Consider the following 23,573-nt stretch of genomic DNA (forward strand, 5'->3'; position numbering starts at 1 on the left):
TCTTGCCTGAGGCTCTCAGAGTGCTAAGGTTACAGGCTTGTGTTCAGCTCTTGAAGACCTTCCGAAGACCTCCAACTCTTATGTGCTGAAGCTGCTATTACTTCTCTAATTTCATCTTCTGTTCTCCCCTCTTTCTCTCTTCTGGCTGCACTGGGCTCTTTGCTATTCCTAAAACATCACTCATGCTCCCAGCCCAGCCTCTGCCTAGGAGGCTCTGCCTCACACATCCACGTAGCTCCCTCCCTCGGGTCCTTCAGGTCTCCACTCGACGTCTCCTGTCAAATGGGGCCTCGCTGGTCACCCCATCCAACACCCAAACCACCCTTCCCAACACCGCCAGGGTAACAGAAGTCCAGAAGAGAGGAAATAAAGAGATTGAAAATATTTGAATAAAAAACAGATACATCCTCTACAATTAGCAAAAATGGAGTTCCTAGATTGAAAAGTCAAAGGGCACTAACAAGAGTTAAAGGAAAATCCATTCTAGATAATAGAATATCATAAAACAAAAGGAAAATTCTAACTGTTTCTATAGACACAGAGCCACAGAAGTGTTAGCAGCACCTGTAACTTTGTCTCCAGCACAAACCACAGGCATTTCATTGTGGTTGTTGCAAATATCTCAAGATACTATTTTCTTTTCTTTTTTTTTTTTGGTATCAAGGATCGAACTCGGGACCTTACACTTGCGAGGCAGGTGGCAGAACCACTGAGTTACATTCCCGGCTCATCAAGACACTTTTCATTCATCAGGACTTCCACATTACCAGTGTTAATGAGTTCTGCTGGGTCTTATTATATAATAATGCATTAATAAATAAACATATTGGGCTGAGGGTGTAGCTAAGTGGTGCAACCCTTGCCTAGCATGTGTGAGGTGCTTGGGTTTGATCCCTAGCACTGCAAAAAAAAAAAAATCGTATGTATTACTATGTCACTACTTTCTTAATAACTATCATTCAATGCCATTGGTTTGCTTTGCAATTCTAAAAACATTATTCTAAGCCAGGCATAGTGGTACACACATGTAATCCCAGCTACTCAGGAGGCTGAGGCAGGAGAATCACAAGTTTGGGGCAAGTCTGGGCAACTCTGTGAGATCCTGTCTCAAAATAAAAAGGGCTGAGGCCTGTAGCTCAGTGGTAGAGTGTTTGCCTGGCATGCAAGGCTATAGGTTTAATCCTTGGTATCACAAAACAAAAACATTATTCTGAAAAAAAAACATTAAGTTTCACACATTTGCCAGAGGGGTCACATGTACACACACACACAAACACACACACACACACACACACACACACACATGTTAAGAGTTCCTGACCTAAAGAATATAGACTGTGGTCAGGAACAGTCTTCACCTTGCTCCTGTATACCACACTATATTACAGATACTTATGTTTTTCCTTCCTCTGCAGCCCAGCATGGTGTCCTGTTTCTTTGGGTCCACAGTGCCTGGAAGAGGGCTTGGCAAGCATGGAACCATTGTTTATAGAAGATCTACTGTGTGTAAGGCCTGGGTCCCATAGGTTGAGGCAGAAGAACGGAGAGATTCAAAGGAAAGCTATTTGATTCCCTGTGCTTGGTTTATGCATTCACTCACTCAGATTCATTTATTTAAAGAACCACCCCATGGCTACTTAAGGACAATAGGGAGAATGAGACTCAAATCTATTCTGATGGAGCTCCTGCTCTTACTAATGGGAAAAAGACAAAACAAGAGTTCTAAAGAAAGACAAAAGGAATGAGATCAGATTCTGGAAAAAACCTAATCCTTAAATCTAAATTCATCAGCAATTTCTGTACCAAACTTTCCTTTTTTTTTTTTTTTTTGGTAACAGGGATGGAACTCAGGACCTTTCGCTTGCAAGGCAGGTGGCAGAACCACTGAGCTAAATCCCCAGCCCTTCTGTACCAAACTTTACTAGGATAAAGTAACTACAGGGTTATATGATGTAGAAAGAGATGCTCTTTTTAAGAGGAAAGTCTGCAGGGTTCACTTGCTGGTCTTACCTGGTAAACTTGGAGGTGAAGCAGGCCCTCCATTACCAGGGGTATTTCCAGAGTTGGCTCATCTGCCCCCCTGGAGTCCCAGTTCTGGTCCAAGGAGTCTATGATGCCATCCATTAGTCAGAATGTGCAAGGACATGTTGCCTAGATACCTCAGGCTCTTCCTTCCTTTAAGAGACCAGGAATAGGAGAGAATAGGCTAGGTGACTTTCTCCACCCTTCTCTATAGCTGAGACCAGGCCACTGGGGCCTGCAAGCTTCCTCTGTCCAGGAAGGCAGGTGAAGAGGGGCAGAAGGACAGGAGCTGAGGGTGCCGAACAAGGAGCAAGAGAACCAGGGCTGGTACTGGGGACAGCCAGGCCTCCCGTTGAGTAAGACAAAATTTGATAAGGTAGATCACTTCTCCAAAGAGGCATGGTCATCAAAACATAAATTTAATAAATATATACAACATTTCTCCACAGAGGTACAACCTGAAAATTTTAAAAAGTTGCCATCAGGATATGTAGCACATGCAAGGCTCTAGGTTTAATTCCAGCAATAAATAAATAAACGAAAAACAAAGTAAATGCTGGTAAATCTAGGACCCACTCACAGTAGTATCATCATACATGCTTATCAAATATACAAAAAGTATTTCCTGAGGATCCTTCAGCTCCCTTAACTGTCCCAGCCTCAGCTGGCCCGGCTCACACAGCTCTGGGCTTGGTCTCCTCTGTCCCATCCCATCTGAATGTCCTGCTTCTGCAAGCAGTGACACACAGCACAGGAACCTCGTGAAGAGGTGGCCAACAACTCTCTGTGGAGTTGAGGCAGTGTAAAATTAAGTAACTGAGTACATAAAATCAGCCTGGGGTAGCTGCAATATTATTCTTCTCATTCTGTTTCCTAGGACAATGGTCTCCCAATTTTTCCATGGAAACTTTCTCCAAAAGCTTTATTTTTCCATCATGCCTCTCTCCGGCAAGTATTTAATAAGACTAGGACAGTGCTGGGTTCACTTAGGCAAAAAAAAAAAAAAAAAGAAATGAAAAGAAAAAAGAAATGTGCCTGACAAAGAATTTACAAACTACAAGGCCAGATAAGAAACTCACACAGATGACTAAATACAGGTAGAAAGTGAAAGGTAGCTCAGAGAAGGGGGATCAACAGAGAAAGAGGAGAGTCAGGGATTGGCCAATTCCAATAGCTCTGGAGGGGAGAATGGAGGCCCCTGGGGTGTGTGGGAGGGAGCTGGTTCAGGGAGAAAGAGGACTGAACACACTTCCAGCTGTTCAAAATGAGATGTAGGATCAGAAGTAGTCATTCAAACAAAAATTTGGATAAACTGGTAAGGATATTGTCAAAGATACTCCATATATTTCCCCCATTGGTAAGAGGTTTGGACTAAGATCTTTCAGGGCTTCTGGCTCAGTGGGTCCCTTTTTCACCCTTGAGGCTCCCAGAAGAAAGAGTAATACCTCACGTCAAGTTTCTTGGGAAATCAAATATATTTATTCATTTACTAGGTTTCGTAGTCCTAACTGTCCTTGAAACAAATATTGACAGCAACAACACAAACCCTATTACATGCAAGATAAAAAAAACAGATGCATTGAGTGTGCCCTGCCCCATGACACAGGTACTAAGGAGCAAAATCCTACAGGGTGCTTGTGCGCCTCCCCGGAAGTATGAAAGATTCCTACAGGACTTCCTGGCATTCAGCCCTCTACATCCTGGGGCTGAACACTCCAAAGGCTTTATTCTTGCCTCATACTTGAAGCCAACTTGACAAGTTAAGAATGAGTTAGATTAGGTCCCCAGTGCATTACATGAACCTCTCTCTCTCTCAAATGTTCATCTGCAAGGAAAGGGCCCAACCTGCCACTCAAGCGTCCCAAGGAGGAGCGCTATTTATGTAAGAGTTTATTTGCATTTCCAAGTCTGGCAGCCACAGGACCCAAAGACGCAGAGAACTGGCCCCTCTGGCCTCAGCTGTAAATTCTGTTAAAAGGGGATCTCTCAGGCCAGATACTCTGATTTCACAAAGTTGGCCTAGCCTTGGCCCAAATATATCAAATGGAAATGTCTTTTAAAGTCAGTGCAAAACCAGTAGCAAGATGGCAGATGACCAGAGGTTCTCTTTCAGCTATGGAGCAGAAGTCAGCCAGGAGGCTGCCTATTTGTCCCCGGCCCACTCATCTGCCCGAGGGGCCAGGCGGGATCCAAGGTGCGACAGCCCGGGACTCCTAGTTCTCCCTCCGTGGCTGCTGCAGCCTTTTGGCCACTGCAGTGATCAGAGCTGCTCCCTTTCCGCTGCCGTCTTCTGACAGCAAGAACATCACATCACACTGAGGGGCCAATTCTTTCACCGTTTCCTGCAATACCAGAGAAAAGCTATGAAAGAGAGAGAGAGAGAGAGACATCATCAGCCCTTGTATATAGGATCAGAATACTGATAAATTATTTTCATCCAGTTTCTTCCTTTGAGCCTGCTTCTCAAGGCCTCAAATCACTTTTTAAACAGCTGTTGTAATTTTACCTCACAACTACTAATATCACGGACTGTTCCAGGTGCTTTATGTATGGAACGTCATAGTATGCTAAGTCATGCTTTGAAAATAATTACCACTGTCTCAAATACATCAAAACCTCAGAAACTTGTCCAGATTTGTACAAGCAGCATGTTTGTCAGGATTGGAGCCAGGCTTACCTTTTTCTAAAACTCTCTTTTTGTTTCTTCAAAATTTTCCTCAACTTTTTAGCTTAAAAAGTTTCAAATTGCATTCGCCCGTCCCCCTCCATTAATTTTCCCATAAACAAACCATCTTTTTTTCCCCCTTAGTACTCATTTGTTGAGTGTTTTTATCACAGAAAGATGTTGGATTTTATTAAGTTCTTTGTCTGCATCTATTAAAACAATCATGTAGCTTCCATCCCTTCGACAAGTCTTGGCTAAAGGGAGAGACTTGTAAGAACCAGACCAAAAATGTGTAACCCCAGAGAGAAACCAAGAGAAGAACTGTCAGTCTCCGAGGAGGCTAAGGATCACAATAGTAATAATGCCTTCATGAATACGGTTCAGCATGATTAAAATGGCATAAGCTTATTATTACATTTCCTTTCCACCAAAATAAAATGTGAAACAATGAATTAAAATAATAGTTTTCATTATTGAAGCTATTTAACTCAATCCTCACAACCACCTATGGGGTAGGTGGGATTGTTGTCCCCATTCTTCAGAGACAGGCTGGCTCATATTTCCACCCGGTGCTACCAAGAAGAAGGGGTACTGAGGCTCTCCTTTGCCTCAGCCTCAACAGGTAAGTTCACCACCATGTAGCACTCCCTTCCCAGAAAAAGATGGGATGCATCTGCCCACGCTGCAGCTGAGGAGGCTGTGCCAGTCCAAGCTGGCTGCCAGCACAACTCCTGCCCTGCCCAGTGCCTCTGGGCACTCACTGAGGGTGCAGCTTGTACAGGGTGCCGTCCACACCCACGGTAATCTTCAGGTGCTCCAGCCTCTGGTCTTGTCTCCTTTTTTCCACAATGGCGGCCAGGCCTGCACCACAGAGCTGGGCAGCCCGCCGGGACACAGCTCCACACACCTCCTTCACCACGATGCTGTCCTCACACGTGCTGTCCAGACCCAGCTGCTGCAGGATCCTCCTGACTTGGAGGAGGGCCAGCCGGTCACTGCAGGTGAGCAGTGCAAGATGTTAGCCCCTGGTTCCTGGGATCCCAGAACCCGCTCAGGGTGACCCAGAGCCTCTCCATCCCAACAGGCCCTGGCGGGAGGGAGGAGAAAGTGACCTAGGCAACAACTAAATTGGAGCAGAATGCCTGGGAAGGGAAGACTTAAGGCCCACCCCAGGAAGTTCCACCATCTTTAAAACCAAGTGCCAGCACCTCTTCTGTTAGCTGTGCTCAGATCCAGCTCCTCACTAGGAGCTAGCAGCATGGTCAGGAACTCACATGCCAGGTGCCTTCTCTTCAGAAGAGGAGTATGAGGTTCAGAGTGCTAGGAAGACTTGCCTGGTCAGGCAGTAGAGAACTTGGCTTCAAACACACGCCTTGTCACACCAGTTCTAGCATTGTCCTGTGGATCTGCCAGCTTCCGGTAGGTAATCTGCCCCCATGTGCTGGAGACTAGTTTTCCTTCTATTTAACTATTTCTGATTCTCTGCTTTTTCTTCCCAGCTAGACTTTCTGCTCTTTAATGATAACAATATATTCTCAGCAGTAGCCAGCATAGGGCTGGGTATATTAAATGAGCAAGTAAATAAATGAGTATGTAGGACATATCAGGACCTTGAAGAAAAGGAAGCTAAAAGGACCAGAAACATGCAGAGAAGCTCCTGTCATGGGCACAGGCCAGCTTTGAGCCTAGGCCCTGACTCTCAGCCAGTGAACCAGTGGTGACTGATTACACTGACACAGAGCTCTGAGTCTCGGGCTCAAGGGTGTGAAGTTAACCCATGACTGACTCAAATACAGAGGAAAGATGGGGGTTAGCAAGAAAGACAATGGAGAAAGCCCTGTATGGCAAGACAGGAAGCAGAGCAGGTGAGTGGTGGGAGAGCCAAGACCATAGCATTCTCTACAGACCTTCGAGAGTGTCTTCATGAGAGTGCTGTACTTAGTGCCATGAGAAATATTCCCAGCACATAATGAAAAAGTAGATCATAAAATGTGCTGTTTAAACCTTGGTTTTGGGTTGATTTTAGTGTTTGTTCTCACACAGGAAAAAAGAACAGAAGAAAAGCTATTCGGATATTGGTAGGATTACAGATAATTCTCATTTTATTCCTTTTGCTTATCTTTCTAAAATGAATGAGTAACATTTGTGTAGGAAAAAGAAATTTTTTTTTTTTGGTACCAGGGATCGAACTCGGGAACTTGCACTCACGAGGCAGGTGGCAGAACCACTGAGCTAAATCCCCGGCCCGGAAAAAAATATTTTTAAGAGGGAACACAGAGAAACCCTTCAATCTACTCTCCCGAGGGCCTCTCCCTTCACAGTTTATGGAGTTCTTTCATGTACATTCTCTTTCTCAATCCCCAGAGAAATCCTGGGGGTTAAACACAGAGAAATTATTTCTTTTACAAAGAAATACACTAAGGTTCAGAGAGATAAAGCTATCTGCCTAGGTCACATGGCACAAATAGGTTAAGAGATAGAAGTGAAGCCTAAACTCAGTCTCTGAGACAGCAGACTCAGGGCTCAATCCCTGAGGGTGGCTGTCGACAACAGACTGGAAATGGCCCACAATCAGTGTAGCTAGCACCTATCATTTTGCAATTAGCACTAGATGGATATGACTTTCTTTTTATTCCAGGAAGGCTTAAGAAAAAAGAAACTTTCATCCAAAGCAGACATCTCATGTGCTGCAGAAGCAAATATTTCTGAAGGCAGTGTGTGTGGCCACTTTGTCCTTGTCCAGGAGCAACTGTCTTCATTTTGAGACAAGGAAAAAAAAGAGAAGGCAAACATAAGTTAATCTGTTTATCTGTTGCACCGGAGGGAGACGTTCTCTCTGACCACCGATGGAAAGGTGATGACCTTTAACCCGTTTGTTAAGAACTGATAGGTGAAGATTGGACAGAAAAAAGACAGAACACCTGTTAATAAACACTTCAGAAACAAAATAACTCCTCGGACAGCAGGAACTCCTCTGCAGCAGCCATCTGCCCTTATTAAGTGCCCGGCTTTAATTTATAAAATGGTCTCTTTTTTTTCCCCTCTGCAAAGTGTTTTTTCACTTGTGGCCATCTGATCAGAAAGGCCAAAAGAATTCAATGAGTGAGGGCAAAGTGAGAGAATTCCCAACACACAGGCCCATGATAACACACAGTACTAGTAGGAAATGAGCAAAACTGACGCATTCATACATGACTGGTAGTGGTGGTGGAAATGGAAACCACCTTTTTAAAATGCAGCACATCCACAGGGAAATGCTCCTTTTAACCAAATGTTTCTACTCCTAAGGAAATAACTCATAAGATGCAAACGACTATGTGTACAAAAAGAATAATTACAGTGCTACTCAGAATAGCAGAAACTCATAAATTACAAGCTAGACATCCTATACTAAAGAGAAAGTTTAGGAAATTATAGTATAGTAACATGATGTAACACTATGCAGGCATCAAAATGATAATTATACCAAAGAGCTGATAATGGAAAGTTCCTCTTTCTAGAAGTATTCCAGTAATAAATGTAGGAGTGATAACATTCAATTATTACCATTTCACAATCTCTAGTAAACTAATGGATCTAGGCAATAACTGGCAGCATCATGGAAGAGAGGCATAGAGTCAGATAATCCAATGCCACCATAGAGAATGCTGCTCCAAAATTCAGCACTGAACCAAGCATTTGGGTCTCAGCATAGGTTTTCCAGAAAATGTAAGAGACAGGAAAAAGTCAATTTTGCAATTAGCAAAATCTAGACCACAGTAACTCATAGGAAGATGTTTCTTCAACAAATAAGTTTCAAGGGAAAATGAGAGAGAGGAAACTTGTGGATTAAAAGAGATTTTAGAAATATATCAGCCAAATGCAATGTATAGGTCTTGTTTAGACAGTGATGCAAACAAATCAACTATATAAATTAGTATTTCTTGGCAATTCTGGAAATATGAACACTAATAAGATATTTGATATTAAGGTCTACATTAGCTATTTCAAGCATAATTGTGCTATGGTTATGCTGGGGGGGGGGGTGCTTGCTACACAGCCCAGGCTGGCCTGGAATTTAGCATTTTCCTGCCCAACCCTCCCAAATGCTGGGATTACAGGTGGATGCTACCACAACTGAGAACGGTTATGCCTTTTTTTAAAAGAACTCATATGTTTGAAATATATTTTGAGCTATTTATGTATAAACAGATATAAAATGTGGGATTTGTTTTAAATTAACCCAGCCCAGACAGGACAGGAAGAGCACACAGATGAACCCAGTTTGGCCATGTTTGGTGACAGAGATATTGAGTTCATTTAATCTCCCCTCTACTTTTATATGTGTTTAATACTTTTCAAAAAAAAAAAAGTAAAATAAATACCAGAAGCCAGGTCTGGTGGTTCACATCTATAATCCCACTCTTTGGGAGACTGAGGGAAGAGGGTCATCATGAGTTTGAGGCCAGCCTGGGCTACATAGTGAGACCCATTCTCAAACAAACAAACAAAGTAAAATAAAAATTATAAATGAAAATTTCCATGAACAAACACTGACTAAATAATAGATGAGTCATATATGTAATATGATTGTATTTGTGAAAAAAAAGTTTGCATGTATTCAAGAACTAAAAAGGAACATAATATAGAAAAATCAAGATAGCTGTGTTTGGTTATAAACATATGGGTGATTTTTCCCCAGACTTTTCTTTCATATTACAGATATATCATCCTCTCAGGAAGGAAAGAGGATTCTTCTTGGTCTAAGCCTAGCTCCCTGTACATCTATTTGGGAACGTTGGTGGAGGACTTGTCATTTCTGCTAAGCACTCTGAGGCTGCACAGACTGCTGGCCTCTCAGCTGTGTCGCTGGCTCTGGACTGTGATATGATGTAGCTAGACAGAGCAGAGCAGGAGTCCACCCTCTGCCCATCCAGGGTCTTTCTGATTGTATTTTATCAAATCTGCCCACCCCTGGCATGATGGCAGAACATTCCATTCACCAAGCAGGTAAACTTGATCACACATCACCTTTCTATCTGGGACAGGAACTTGGTTTCAAAGATCCCCCTGGTCCTGAGACGCTCTGAAATCCGCCCTCGGAAGAGGAGACCTTGCTTGGTCAAGTCAATCAGGATCTGCCGCACAATCTCCCCCAGGTACATGCCACTGGTCATTTTCTCGTATCTGTTTGGGGAAGAGGGATGAGGTTGGTGAAGGCAGGAAAATCAGCTTTGGCCTGTTGTTTCTGAAAGCCCCCTGGGCCCAGGTGTGGAAACCATGCCATTGGCCTCCACGCCAGGGGTTCAGGATGGGCCTGGTTCAGGGTGGGCCTAGTGAGGCTCTCACCAGCAACACCCAGAGAAATGCCAGGCAGGAAACAGCATGGTGTGAGGAAGCTAGGCTTTGACACCACATAGACTGAGAGCCAGGATCCAGCTCTCCACAGGCTGGCTGCATGATGTGAGCAAGCACTGTGAGTTGTCATCGACACAACACAGAGCAAGACAGAATCCCACAGGACTTGTAGGAGGCAGACATCTGGCTCACAGGAGGCACTAAGCAGAAGTTAATCTAGTTTGCTCCTGGCCCCAGAGCCGATTTGCCCTGACTTTGTGTTGCAATCTATTCGACTAGATATTCTCCTTAGCTTTGCTCCATGAGATAATATTTAAACTACCTGCACACATCAGCGCGCTCAAACAGTGTTCATTCCTTTTCCCCCTTTCCACCAGGCTGTGAGCTCCATGAGGGCCAACAGCAAGAGAGAATGGGCTTTATAAGTGGCCGGGCAGTGAGAAAGCCCACTGCACACATGGGTGAACAATGATTTCACCATAGTCCATCACAGCAGTGCAGAGCTGAACTCCCACTGTCTGCAGAGGCAAACAGATACAGGAACGCATCTGAGACTCAGGTGCTGGACATGTGTTCTCCAAACCATCCAGGACCTCTTCAGTCTAAGAAACCAGGACAGGACAGAAAAATAATGATAACTGCAAGACAAAGTCAAGAACTCTGCCGCCCTCAGCTCTCAGTCCCAAAACAGGAGCCCCCAGCAGACACAGACACCAAACTGTATCAGAAGGAACTTGCCCCTTGAGCAGCCACAACCCTTGGGTGCTCCCACTTGGGAATCGGAGATAAGGTCTTTCCTTTTGGAGCAATTCCTGGCTCAGCTGGGCATGCCACAGCTCACCTGCCTTCCGGCAGCAAAGACTAAGGAAGGCAAGGGACTGCCTCACCCAGCCCTCTTTCTCAACAGTGGCCAAGGTGCCCACACCTTAGCATCTGTCACATTTCCTCCCTGCTCACCAACTTGCACACTGTCTATCCCAATAAATCCACATATTCCCTTATTTTATAGTAAGATACTGAGCTTAGTTGTGACAAAGACCATACGACCTGCAAAACCCCAGACATGTACTATGTGGCCCTCTGCAGAAAAAGTTTGCCCACCTCTATTGCAGTGGTACATAACTGAGGCTGAGCATGCCAGCTCTACCTCTGTCTACCCTTCCTCTCTGATGTGAGAAGGTGCAGTGGAAAACCTAGCCTCGTTTTTTTTTGGTAGCGGGGATTGAACTCGGGTCCTTGTGCTTTCAAGACAGGGGGCGTAACCACTGAGCTAAATCCCCGGCCTCTAGTCTCGTTTGTTCAAGCCATTCATTATTTTCGGTATAGTTAGTCAGGGAGATGAGCTTCACAAAGGACTGCCGCCTGGTGAGATGTGCCATCGTGGTGGAGAACTCAGACTCCCATTCATCCTGGCAGCCACCCACCCCACCCGAGAGGGCTTGCTAAATCACCACACCCTGACTCTGTGACACCCAGCTCCCCACAAACACATCCCTCCGCCTCACTTCCAGAGTCACCACAGTCTTTATGGCAGTTACAGCAAGGGTGCCCTTCCTTCTACCTGGTGGAAACGTCATGTTTTCCCCCATTCCCGTGAGGCATTTCATTGACATCTGATGGATAAACACACACAGCTATGGTGTCAGTGATGTGACAATGGCTCCTTTCCCTTAGGTCTGGAGAGGTTGCTCACTGCACGACCTGCACAGATGTTTGCACCCACCCTGCTCACCTCTGTTTGCCAGGATTCAAGGACCCCTCATCCACCTCCATGTCATACTGGGTCCGGATGTCGTCTATGCAGCCATTATCTCCAAACCCTCCCCACTCAGTGTTGATGCACATCTTCCCTTCATTCCCTTCCACCAACTCGATGTTCCTCATCTCCTCCATGTAGCACATGTTGCTTCCTGTCCCTAGAGGGGATGCAACGGGACCTTAGTCCTCAAAGACACCACTGGGTCACAGAGAGGAAGCAGAGTGCAGTGAATGAGAGTTCAGGCTTGCAGTCGCACGGAGCTGGGTATGATTCCAGCTCTGTCCTCATAGCTAGCTGACCATGGGCAAGAACCTCATCTTTCAGAAGCTCAGTTTCCATTTATAAAAGGGAAATAACGCTGGGTGCTGTGGCACATGCCTGAACCCCAGCTACTTGGGAGGCTGAGGCAGTACGATCACCAAGTTCAGAATCAGCCAAGGCAACTGAGTGAGACCCTGTCTCTAAAAATAAAAAGGTCAGGGCCGGGGATTTAGCTCAGTGGTTTTGCCACCTGCTGCGCAAGCGCAAGGACCCGAGTTCGATCCCAGGTACCAAAAAATAAATAAATAAAATTAAAATTAATTAAAAGCTCTGGGGACGTAGCTCAGTATTCCCTGAGTTCAATTTTCTAGTACCACAAAAGTAGGAAGTAATATCTGCCTTATGAATTTGTTATAGAGAAAAAATGAGGTGATGGAAAGTTTTCTCCACATGCTAAGTATTCAATAAACTATTTGCCATCTTCTTCATCACTGTTAAGCCACAAGCACACGAAGCTTCTAAAGAATCAGAGAATGAGCAGTCAGGGAGTACTAGGAGGGACCAGAAGGAATCATCTGGCCTTCAATAAACAGATATGTGGCATCCGGGAGCTGCTCTCTCCTCCCCTGCCCATGACCTGGCCGCAGAACTGTTCTCAACGCAGCCATCCAGGCAACTATCAGTCACACGGGCTCTCTGTGGCCTCCTGGATCTTGCCAACCCTCGCACAGATAAGGAACCTGGTCAGACCGAGTAAGCAACCTGCCCAAGCTCACGAAAGCGATAAGAGCTCAAGTTGGTGAACCCTGAAGATGACTCGGTGGATGTGCACTCCTTCCTCCATCTACCACTCACATTCAGAAGCCAGGCAAGTTGATCAAACAACCTCCCCAGACTCTGTCCTCCTCTGTGCCTGTCACCTGCAGTGCCCTCTGTCCTCATCTTCACCTGGCCAGAACCCGCCTGTCCCATTCCTTATCTCTTGGGAAGAGTCATCCCTCTGGAGCCCCCCCCCTTGACCTTGGTCACAGCCAGACTTCTTCCAAAGTCCCCTAAAATGCCTGTATCATCATAGCCTACTCCCTTCGCTTCTTTTTTGTTTCTCCCCAGTACTGGGAACTGTAGCCAGGGCCTTTGCACTGAGGTATAATGCCAGCTCTTTTTTATCTTTTATTTTGAGACAGGGTCTTACTAAGTTGCCCAGGCTGGGCTCTAACTTGTGATCCTCCTGCCATGGTCTCCTAGAGTGCTGGGGTTCCAGGCATGAGCCACCATGCTCAACTACTTCCTTTTTCTAAGTTTGCTTCCAACTCTTCCCCTTCCTGTACCCCCTGAGAGCCACAGGAATCCAGAGAACAGAGGAGGTGCATATTAGGGCCAGGTGAAAAGCTAGTTCCCTAAGGCCCAGGCCAACATGATCTAACCATGATCTCCTTCCTCCCAAGAAAGTAGGGCCAAGGCCATAATGTGAAAATTCCTTCCTTCTGTGTCATTTCCTTCTCTGACAAAAAGGATGACTTTGGCTTAGAACCCTTGATGGAGCAAGAGATTAAGTAGAGGTTTGGGCATTTGGCAACATGGGATCCCAATCTTAATTCATTTCATCTCTGTCTTGGACAGGGCCTCTGTATAATGGAACAATGAACACACACACACAGAAACACACACACACACACATCTCACTATGTTGAAAAGGAACTTCATAAGTATCTGATGGGCTTAAGCCAATGGGGTCTGCCTGACCACTGACCTGCAATCAGGCCAATCTCACAATTAGGATCTTCATAAGCACAGGTCATCATGGTCCCCACTGTGTCATTCACAACTGCAACTATGTCCAGGTCAAACTCCTGCAAAGGAAGCAGTTCTACTGGAAACAGAATGTGCAAGGGACACATTGGCCCAAGGCAAGCAGAGGCCTGAGACACAGGGTCAGGGCATAGAATGGCAGAGCAGGGGGCCTAGGGCCAGGGGGCAAGGTCAGACATGAGCCTCAATACCAAGTCCTACATTTCTCCTCTTGATGGCTTCCCTGAGCATGTCCACCACGTCCTCCCCTTCACAGTCGGTGGCCTTAAAGCCTTTGGTCCACTCTATGAGTGTTCCCTGAAAGAGAAGGGGAAGTTCGTCTAAGCAAGGGTTCATGAGGACCACTGCACAACTTCACTATCTAGTAGACACAGGGCACTAAGTCTGATGGCTAGTCAAGTGCGTGCAGGTGCTTTTGACTGTTGTCTACCTCTGCAGCCTGAACATGGTGGAGGTGTCACAGAGCATGACACCCAGGCCATATTCACCATGGGGTAGAATCACTGCAGCAACTCATGTTCTTCAAGGGTCAGCTATGTCCCCTGCCATGATATGCAGAATTAAAGTCTGAGATCAGAGGGATCCCACTCCTAATTTAGCCTAGGACAGACTGAGATGTGGTCAAAGGTAAGGTTACAAAATATTCATTAAAGCATTGTTTCAAAGTGAAAAATTATCTGGGCATGGTGACGCAGGCCTGTAATCCCAGCACTCGGGAGGCTGAGGCAGGAGGATCACTGTGAGTTTGAGGCCAGCCTGGGCTACATAGTGAGACTCTGTCTTTAAAAAATAAACCAACAACAAAAAAGTGAAAAACTAAAGGCATTCTGTCATTCCAGTGATATCAAGGAAATGTATCTTACACATCAATATAAAGAAGTTGTGTGGGACCTGGGATGTATCTCCGTGGAATAGCCCTTGCCTAGCATGTGTTAAGCCCTGGGTCCAATCTTCAGTACTGGAAAAAAAGAAAGAAATGAAAAAAGAAGAGAGAAGAGGAGAGGAGAGGAGAGGGAGAGGAGGGGAGAATACGAGAGGAAGGAAGGGAAAGGGGAAGAAAAGGGAAAGGAAAGAAAAGAGAAGAAGGAAAGAGTTACATAGCCATAAAAATAACCTTGCTGTAAGAACACTGGATGTTAGAGAACAACACTCATTATACCTGATCAAGTGAAAGTTCATTAAACAAATACAGATAGTGAATTGTTCTACTTTTACTTTTAAAATTTATGTATACAAAAAAATTATATATACACTTGAACCCAGGCAAAGGTCTTGAATAATATACACACCAAAGGGGTTGACAGCGGTTGTCTCTGGGTGCAAGATTATTAGTGAGTGCCTTTTGATTTCTTCTTTTTATTTGCTTTTATTTTCTAACTTTTCAAAAATTAACATGTACAATTTGTTATAGCACTGAGAAAGTAGTATTTTGATTTTTAAAAAGAAGGCCAGTGTTACTCTGTTAGCCTGAGACAGGAGCTAGACTGGCCTTAGCTCCCCTGCTGGGAGAGCCGGGGGGGTGGGGGGACAGCTGGCAGAGGTGGGTGTCTGGCCAGGAAAGCCCTTGGGACAGAAGAAATGGCTAGGACAGCTGTGGCAGCCCCAACCCTGTGGCTAGTGCCACCTCACCCAGAGGGCCCCAACCAGCCAGCCCTGGTCTCCTTCCTTCTCTCCACAGTCCTAGGAACTGGGCTCCCTTGCTCCTTTCCTGGGTAGCACATGTAGACATGTAGACAATTAGAGGCACCCTCTTTCCTGAAAATTGCAATCATAGAGCAAGTGTGTATAGTTTTAAATCTCTCTTTTTTCTTCCCAGCCATTAGTGACTGTGCTTCTAGTTGCCCACCCTCTCACCCTGTCTTCACAAACTTGTCAGAACTGCTGGAAGAGAGGGGCCCTGGAAACCCAATGCCCTGGGTCAGAGCGCAGCTCCACGTGATGCCCATCTGTCCTTCAGAACCGTGGACAGCAGCACACAGCTCGCACCGCAGGGCATTCATTTTCTAGATCCCTTTTTTTTTTTTTTTTTTTAGGGCATTCATTTTCAATGGCAGCAGTAGCGCGGGAATGCATCAGTGTGGTACAAAACTAACACATTACTAATAAGGATGTATTGCTCTTTACCTCCCCATCTCCCCAATCTGGGAGATAAATTGTACTATCGGTCTAACAGGGATCCTACCAGACATTTTTCTCTGCCTACATCTAATTTTTCCCCAGTAGTGGGACTTGAACACAGGGGTGCCCTACTAAGCTAACCTATAGCTCTTGGGATTTTTTATTTTATTTTATTTTATTTTTTGGTACTGGGGATCTAACTCAGAACCTTGTGCTTGCGAGGCAGGCACCGGAACCACTGAGCTAAATCCCCTGCCCTGGATTTTTACTTTTGAGACAAGTTCTCATTAAATTGCTCAGACTGAACTCGAATTATCAATCTTCTTCACTCGACCCCACAAGTAGCTAAAGTTACAGGCAGGTACCACTGCACACTGCTCTACATGTGCTTTTAAATAAATTCATACTGTGTGTAAACTGCTGTGTAAATTTGCTTTTCTTGCTCAATAATGCAGCTTTTAGACCTTTCTGGGTCACTTCTTATGAATCTGCTACATTTCCTTCACTGAGCAAAATACTCTGCAAGTATAATGCACAGAAATTTTTAAATCCACTAACCACAACTATAAAACTAGTGCTCCTTTTATCAAGTGAGGAAAATAAGGTACAGAGAGGTTAAATAACTTGCTCAAGTTTGCACAGCCAAGAAGTGAGAAGCCAAGACTCAAATCCTGGCAATCTGGCTGGTAAGGGAACATCCAGGAGATACTTACAACGGTGTCTGGCACAGAACAAACACTACAGATGTGTGTGTTACCTACATTAGCTCGTTTAATCCTCACCGTGACCCTAACAAAGTGGGTACCATCACCTCTATTTTTAGAAGCCTCCAAGAAAGGCAATGGCCTGCTGAAGGTTATTTATGCAGGAAGCAGTTGTTCAGGTGGGGCCGCAGCCCTGGCAGCCTGTGGCCCCAGAGCTTGGGCTCTTGTCCACTGGGCTGCCCTGTCTTGGGAAGGATGCTGGATCTTTCTGCTGTGGCGACATCTGGATCTGCTACTGAGCCACTAAAGAAGGGCGAGTCCATGCCCAGAGGCTGCCTGCTTAGGAGCTGCACTGTGTGGGTGCTGGCACAGACTGCACCCCATCTTCCTTAGTCTGCAGTACAGACAGCTCTGCCCCACCCTGTCACTATCACTCTCCCACTACCAGCCTGAAGCAAGGCCCCCAGGACCCAGTGGGACCCTGTGCGTTCTGAGAAGCAGCCCACTGTCTAGTCCTCACTTTCTAAGTTCCACCTCTTGACTGACCTGGTTTGCCACAAATCTGTGCAGAGCCCCCCCTGCCCTGCCCCGGGATGGCTGCAAGCCCACAGGGCGGTCTCACCTTGTCGATGTTCGCCTGCCTGCAGGGAAAGGAGAACGTGAAGCCCAAAGGGAGCTGGGCCCCTTTGAGGCCCATGTAGTCCAGGAAGTCAGCAATGCACTGCACAATGTGATCAAACAGCTGCAGAGAGAGAGTGAGGTTCATGCAAGGTGGGCACTGATGGGGGCAAGCTGGCACCCATGGGGCACAACACCTCTGCCTGGTACTCACCTCCTCACCAGTACCCTGCATGATCTCCAGAGGGATGGCAAAGATCTTATTGTACATTCTCACTGACCTCCGTCCACTTCTGATCTTCACCAGGAGGACCCGAAAGTTAGTTCCTCCCAAGTCCAGAGCAAGGTACTTTCCCTTCTCTGCGGTGGAGAAAGTGAAGATTGCGTCACACCAGCACGCACTGAGCAGGGCTCTGTGTCAGGGCATGGGGAGGAACAGGAGATGCCCAGCCCGAGCAGACCTGCAGCCTGCTCTCCTGGGCTCCCAGACCACAGGGGCATCAGGTCCTGGGCAGGCACCTTGAGCTTGACTAAGGCCAGACTGATTTTTCCTGGCTCTTCTTCCCCTGTAGCAAAGGCCCAGGTATCACCCATACTACCACCGGTGAGGTGCCATGAAAAGAGACCTGGACAGAAGCAAGGGTCCTGGGGTCCTGAGAGAGGGCTTTCTGTCTGGAGCAAGAGTGGCCAGGCCCTGTCTCACCACATCTGCAGAGTTACAAGGGTCTCTGAGGGCGCTTCTAGCTCTAAACTCCGTTGACTGAGAGCCTGCTAGGAAGCCCCAAGGCACCATGTGCCGGGTACAGGGCATCTGGTAAAGGATATACTTGAAACTGTTGTTCAAAGGCCTCCAAGGGTGAATCCAGGCCAAGCTACCCTGACTACAAGAGATTTCAGAAGGGATTCCCAACCTGTCTTCACGGAAGTGAGGGCCAACTTTTTAAAGCTTTCAATGGTGACAGACAGCCTATTCCAGCATGCGGCCATCACTGGCCTAGAGGAATCCCTTATCACAGGCATGAAACAATTCCAGGCAAGTCCAGGCATCTAGATGGAGTCTAGAGGACAAGATCTGGGACCCCTGCCTGCTCACAACACGGGGTCCACTCGTTCTCATCTACACACACACACGTGCACATGCACATGCATGCATACGCAGGACACAGGTTCAGGAGGACAGACTTTCTCCCCTGCCTCTCTGCCTTCCTTATAGATGGAAATCCAAGGGTCTAAAAACTGAACACCTCCCTGGATTAGGGTTTTGTTTTGTTTTTTTTTGTACCAGGGATCGAACTCAGGTCCTTGCGCTTGTGCAGCAGGCGGCAAAACCACTGAGCTAAATCCCTGGCCCTGGATTAGGGGTTTTGATGGAAGCTCGGGTGGCCCTTCAGAACTGGGCTGCGCTGACCCACCTGTGCCATCCGGCATGCCGTAGACATAGGTGGGCAGCATCTTGACCGTGGCCAGGGCATGGGTCTTCCTCTTCAGCCCGTACTCAAGCTCAGCACGCATCTTGCCCTGCACATCCACAAGCTGCTGTCGGGTCAGCTGGAACAAAGCCAGCACCTCATCAATCTGCTTCCGCTGGGCCTGCACACGGCAGGCCACAGCAGTCACCATGGCGGCCCCCTTGGTGCTGCCACTCTCTGACAGTAGAAATCGGACGTCACAGTTTGGGACCAGCTTCCTCACCACCTTGTGCAGGCGTTTTGGGTACCTGAAGGTAGGGATAAAGGCAAAATATTTAGCAGTCATAAAGGCTAGATCTGGCCAATAGGAACAGACATAAGCGTAGTGGGGAACCACCCTGGAGGGTTCTGCCAGGCCAGGGCTTTTATTGCTGGCCAGTAGGGAGGGCAAGCAGGTTATGAGCGTGACCAGGACAGTAGGGAAGTGGAAGGGGGCACCTGGGAGGCTCAGGTAAGTGCCTATTTGATTAACTAATCTTGCAACCAGAGGTGGTTGTCCCTGTATAATTATTAGCTGGATATCATCTCTTTCCAAAAGGAAGGACTTTCTCAGCTCTTTCTAGAGTGTACTTGGTTGATTTCTAGTATCACCTCTGTTAGCCAAAGGGACTTTTACTCCCTCTTTCTGGGAAATTCTCATTTCCATGTTACTTCTTACCATTTGAACCCAGCAACCTCTACCATCTCTCTTTTTCCCCATCTATAACTAGGTATATCTTACTTTCCAGTCTTACACATAGTAAGTATTCAATAAATAATGAATGGATGGATGGACAGACAGATGTAAAGATGGAGAGACACATAGATGGACGGATGAATGAATACATGTATGTATGCATGGGTAGGTGGATAGACACTGGATAGATAGATAGAGGGATAGAGAGACACATGGATGGTGGATGTTGTACAGATGTATGCATGGATAGATGGATAGACATTGGAACAGATGGACACATGGATGATAGGCAGATAGACAGATGGCCATCCTAATTAGGTGACTGACTTCAGCAGACTCTTTCTCTAAGAGTCATTCCCAAAAGGACCCTTGCTAGATGAAAGTAGGCTCTGGATTTGCCCATTCCCTTGTAATCTCAGAACTACTAAGAGGTAGTTGGTTCCAGCTGCCTAGAGAAGCAGCATAGTCCAGAGAACACTGGGACTCAGCTCTGGGAAGACTCATTGGTAGGGGTGCGGGCTGGCGGGCAATGCTCACTGAGGGTGTATCTTGTAGAGTGTGCCATCCATGCCCACGGTGGTCCGGAGCCGAGCCAGCTTCTTGTTCTCTCGGAGGCGTGTCAGGATGGCTGCCAGGGCCGATGCACAGAGATTGGCCGAACGGAAGGACACGATGGTGCAGACATGCTGGACAGCAATGCAGTCAGCCTCCGAGGGCTCCAGGCCCAGGTCCACCAGGATCTCTCTTGTGTTGGCAAGGCCTTCTTTATACCTGGCCAGGAGACGGAAATGAGAGAACCACATGCCTCCATGCTGTGGGCATCCTCCTGGGGGAAACAGCCCTTCCATCTCTTGGGATTGTGAAATAAATAGGCTGGCTCACAGTAACATAGTGTTAACAATATCAACATTGGTAATAGTAGCCACTGTTTATTGGGCACTTTCTATGTGCCAGGCACTTGTCAAAAGATTTTACATGGAATTCATTTAATTTTCACAACAACCCCAGGGGATAAGAACTATTGTTAGAAAATTATACAGATGAGAGATGTGGGGCACAGAGGGAAAATAACTTGGCCACACAGATAATAATGCTAGAGCCAAAGTTTGAACTCAGGTAGACTATGGAGCCCACACTTTTAACCATCTTCTGCTATCTTGCTATTCTCAGAAACTGTCATGCCAAGCTCTGCACAGACAGACTCTGGGCATCAGTGCCATTCTGCTGAGCTCAGAATCTGAACTAATTACAAATCTCAAGGCAATGCCAGGGACTCTAAACTCGAAGAGCAGGACCCTGAGTTGACCTTCTGCAGTATTCCCCACTCCAGGTGGAAGTCTGAGTGGAAGTCTTCGTATCCTCAAATCTAAAGCCAGCCAGCCAGGCTGGGAGCAGGCAGAGAAGGCTTTTGCTATAGCTGGAGTTCTTACCTTGGATGCTCCAACAAGGCCCTGATATTGTAAGCAAAATTGTGCACAAATGTGCATTTTTGGAATAAGGCATCCAGAACTTAAATCAGATTTTCAAAAGGGTCTGTGGCCCTAAAACAATTTTTTTTTTTTAAGTACCAGGGATCAAACTCGGGTCGACCTAAAACTTTTACGAGTCCACTCTAGGGAAGAAACAGCATCAAAATATGGGGAGAGGGTGGCCCTCTGAGACCAGCATCCCTGGTTGATGAAACCAACAAGAATGTGGCATCTGAATCATGATAGAAATTGCTAATTCACCTGAAGCTGTGCCTGGGCCTGATGCCTTCCTGGTGAAGGAGGAGGACCTGATCTCTAATGCTGTCCCACCGCCAAGCTCGCTGCACCTGGCCACCCACCCCAGCCCTACAGACATGAGGTGAGAGGGATGTGACTGGTGGCTTACTTCTCCATAGCAGCCACGTGCTGCGTTTCGATCTTGCCCTTCGTGAGGAGAGTGGAGGATTTCACACCACCGAACAGGAGGCCAGCCTTGGCCATATTCAGCAAGATGAGCCTGACAAGCTCCCCCAGGTACAGGCCACTGATCATCTTCTCAAACCTGCAATTTGGTGAAGACATTGGTGGGAGCGAGGCCTTTGGTTATGCAGCATCACTTCCCAAAGACCAGGAGCTGCCTACTAAGGGAGGAGCTCAGCAGATCAGCAGGCCAGTGCACCCTGGGAGAAGAGCACTATCCTCCCTGAGCTGCACTGTCCTCACCTACAATGGGAGAAGGCTGAGCCAGAAGACAGCAAGATTCCTTCCTGCTCGAAAAGCGCTGGACTCCAGGAATCTTTATCAAATCACCCTGGCCAATGGGGAGCGGGGAGAGCCGCACCTTGGACATAAGGAACCTCAACATCAAACTTCAGGTACTTTCCTAAGATCACTCAATCAAATTTCAGACTCAAGAGCTTCCAACTCCAAATCAGCCTCTGCCTAAGAAAGATGCTGTGTCTGTGAGTCAAGTTGGAGAGTCCCAGAGAGGGTCCAGCATAACACAGTGAACACTGTCCCTCAAGGCTGCCCACACCTCTACTCTGGTCTGCACATCAGGTAACTGTTACTATGACATGAAACTTCCATTCTCCAAATGCCATAAGACAAAAGCAATGACCATCTGTTTCATAATCAACCTTATCAGTCTCACTATAAACAGTCCTAGAGCTCTGAAGAAACAGAAGATAATCAAATGAAACCTATGTTCGATTAGGGGAATGGAATTTAAGTGAAATGCAAATGAAGGAAAACGACAAAGATCCAACAACAGGCACCACTTCGCTGGGGTGGACTGCCCAGTGACAGGGGAGCCAGGGCGTGCTGGGGACAGGAATGTGCTGTGCAGGCCCGCATTTATGGTGTTCAGATGGCTTCTAGGAGATGCCTAAAATATTTATTCACCAGGATATCTTGGCAAAATAGTTGATTCCAAGGCTGGGGCCAAGAAAGTGTAGACAAGCCTGGTAAAATAGTGATAAGAAGAAATCAGAACTCGTTAAATTTTAAAAAGGAACACATGAGTCCATACTATTATAAATAACTGGAGGCGATAGGAAAGTGCTTCTTTACAGTATAATGATAATACTAACAGAAGGAATGATAGGTTTAGAAATTGATCCGTGAGTGCTAAAGCTAGAAAGTGAAAACTTGGGAAGAAACAAGATATTTCCATAGTCTCAAAGTATCTCTTTCCCAGATATGCACTCATTGCAGAGGCAGTAAGAGGGGAAACCTGTGGGATACCCCCTCACCAAGTGAACAGGGACAGCATGAACAGTAGTGAAACACACTCCATGTGTCTCCTGGGACGGTGCACACCGCCATCAAAACTAAATCTCATCTTGAAGAAACATCGGACAAATCCAAACGGAGGACTCTGTAAAACAGAGGGCCTGCGAGCTTCAGTCACAGGGAATAAGGGGATAGACACTACCATAGCTACGAGTTAAAGGAGCCTGAGGAGACAGGGCAGGAAATGTAACCTGTCACCGGGACTGGCGCCCAGACCACCATGCTCCTTCCTTTGTTCTGACATTGGTGGGGCAACTGGTGAATTTTTAATAAAATCTGTAAGTTAGATGTTCGAACTGATTAAATGTTAATTTCCAAATTAATTGATCATTCCTAATAATTTTATTATTGTGGTATAATTGTGTAAGAGAACATACTTGTTTCCAGATAATATACCCTGAAGTATTGAGGAATGAAGAATATTATATCTTCAATTTAGTCTTCAATGGCTCAGAAAAGAATAATTTTATACATGTACATGTAAGTGGATTTTATATACATGTGCAGACACATAGCTACACATACGTACAGAAAGTGGGGATGTTCTTATTCGGGGAATCTCAGTGAAAGGAGTATGAGGAGATTTTGTGCTATTTTCACAACCTTTCTCTAAATCTAAAATTAAATTTTTAATTTTTAAAAGGTATTTTTTGTTCAACAATGAGCTGCAATAACATATAAGATACTGTGTACAGAAAGAAAAGAAAAACTAACTGTGTCACTTGCCTTCAGCAAGCTCAGCATATAGAGAAAGAGGGAGGCAGACACCCAAATACAGTGGTACCTCGGTCCATGAGCTTAATTTGTTCCATGATTCTGGAAAAGATGGCCACATTCATGTTCATTCAAAAAGGATGGTTATGGTCATTCTC

At 46.1% G+C, this 23,573-nt stretch overlaps 1 protein-coding gene across 5 annotated transcripts in view; it reads right to left on the bottom strand.

Moving 5' to 3' along the window:
* Nucleotides 1-23,573, bottom strand: part of Hkdc1 (hexokinase domain containing 1) — a 70,155-nt gene that overhangs the window by 23,627 nt on the left and 22,955 nt on the right. For 2 of the 5 annotated variants that reach the window (XM_004846182.4, XM_087184777.1), the window contains 11 exons: nt 21,314-21,469; nt 19,976-20,209; nt 18,706-19,010; nt 17,508-17,653; nt 17,298-17,417; nt 14,055-14,150; nt 13,795-13,894; nt 11,757-11,940; nt 9,698-9,853; nt 5,449-5,682; nt 1,809-4,383 (listed from right to left, as the gene is read on the bottom strand). In XM_004846182.4, coding sequence (XP_004846239.2) covers nt 4,236-4,383; nt 5,449-5,682; nt 9,698-9,853; nt 11,757-11,940; nt 13,795-13,894; nt 14,055-14,150; nt 17,298-17,417; nt 17,508-17,653; nt 18,706-19,010; nt 19,976-20,209; nt 21,314-21,469 — 1,879 coding nt within the window. In that variant the 3' untranslated portion in view covers nt 1,809-4,235. Of the gene's footprint in view, nt 1-1,808; nt 4,384-5,448; nt 5,683-9,697; nt 9,854-11,756; nt 11,941-13,794; nt 13,895-14,054; nt 14,151-17,297; nt 17,418-17,507; nt 17,654-18,705; nt 19,011-19,975; nt 20,210-21,313; nt 21,470-23,573 lie in introns of those variants that run through there. The other 3 variants (XR_015440324.1, XM_087184778.1, XM_004846183.4) reach the window with 2 other exon arrangements.

The sequence above is a fragment of the Heterocephalus glaber genome, unplaced genomic scaffold, assembly GCF_053883595.1.
Source record: "Heterocephalus glaber isolate CG9 unplaced genomic scaffold, H.glaber_assembly_v1.0 deba00001497, whole genome shotgun sequence".
In the NCBI taxonomy this organism is placed as follows: Eukaryota; Metazoa; Chordata; class Mammalia; order Rodentia; family Bathyergidae; genus Heterocephalus; species Heterocephalus glaber.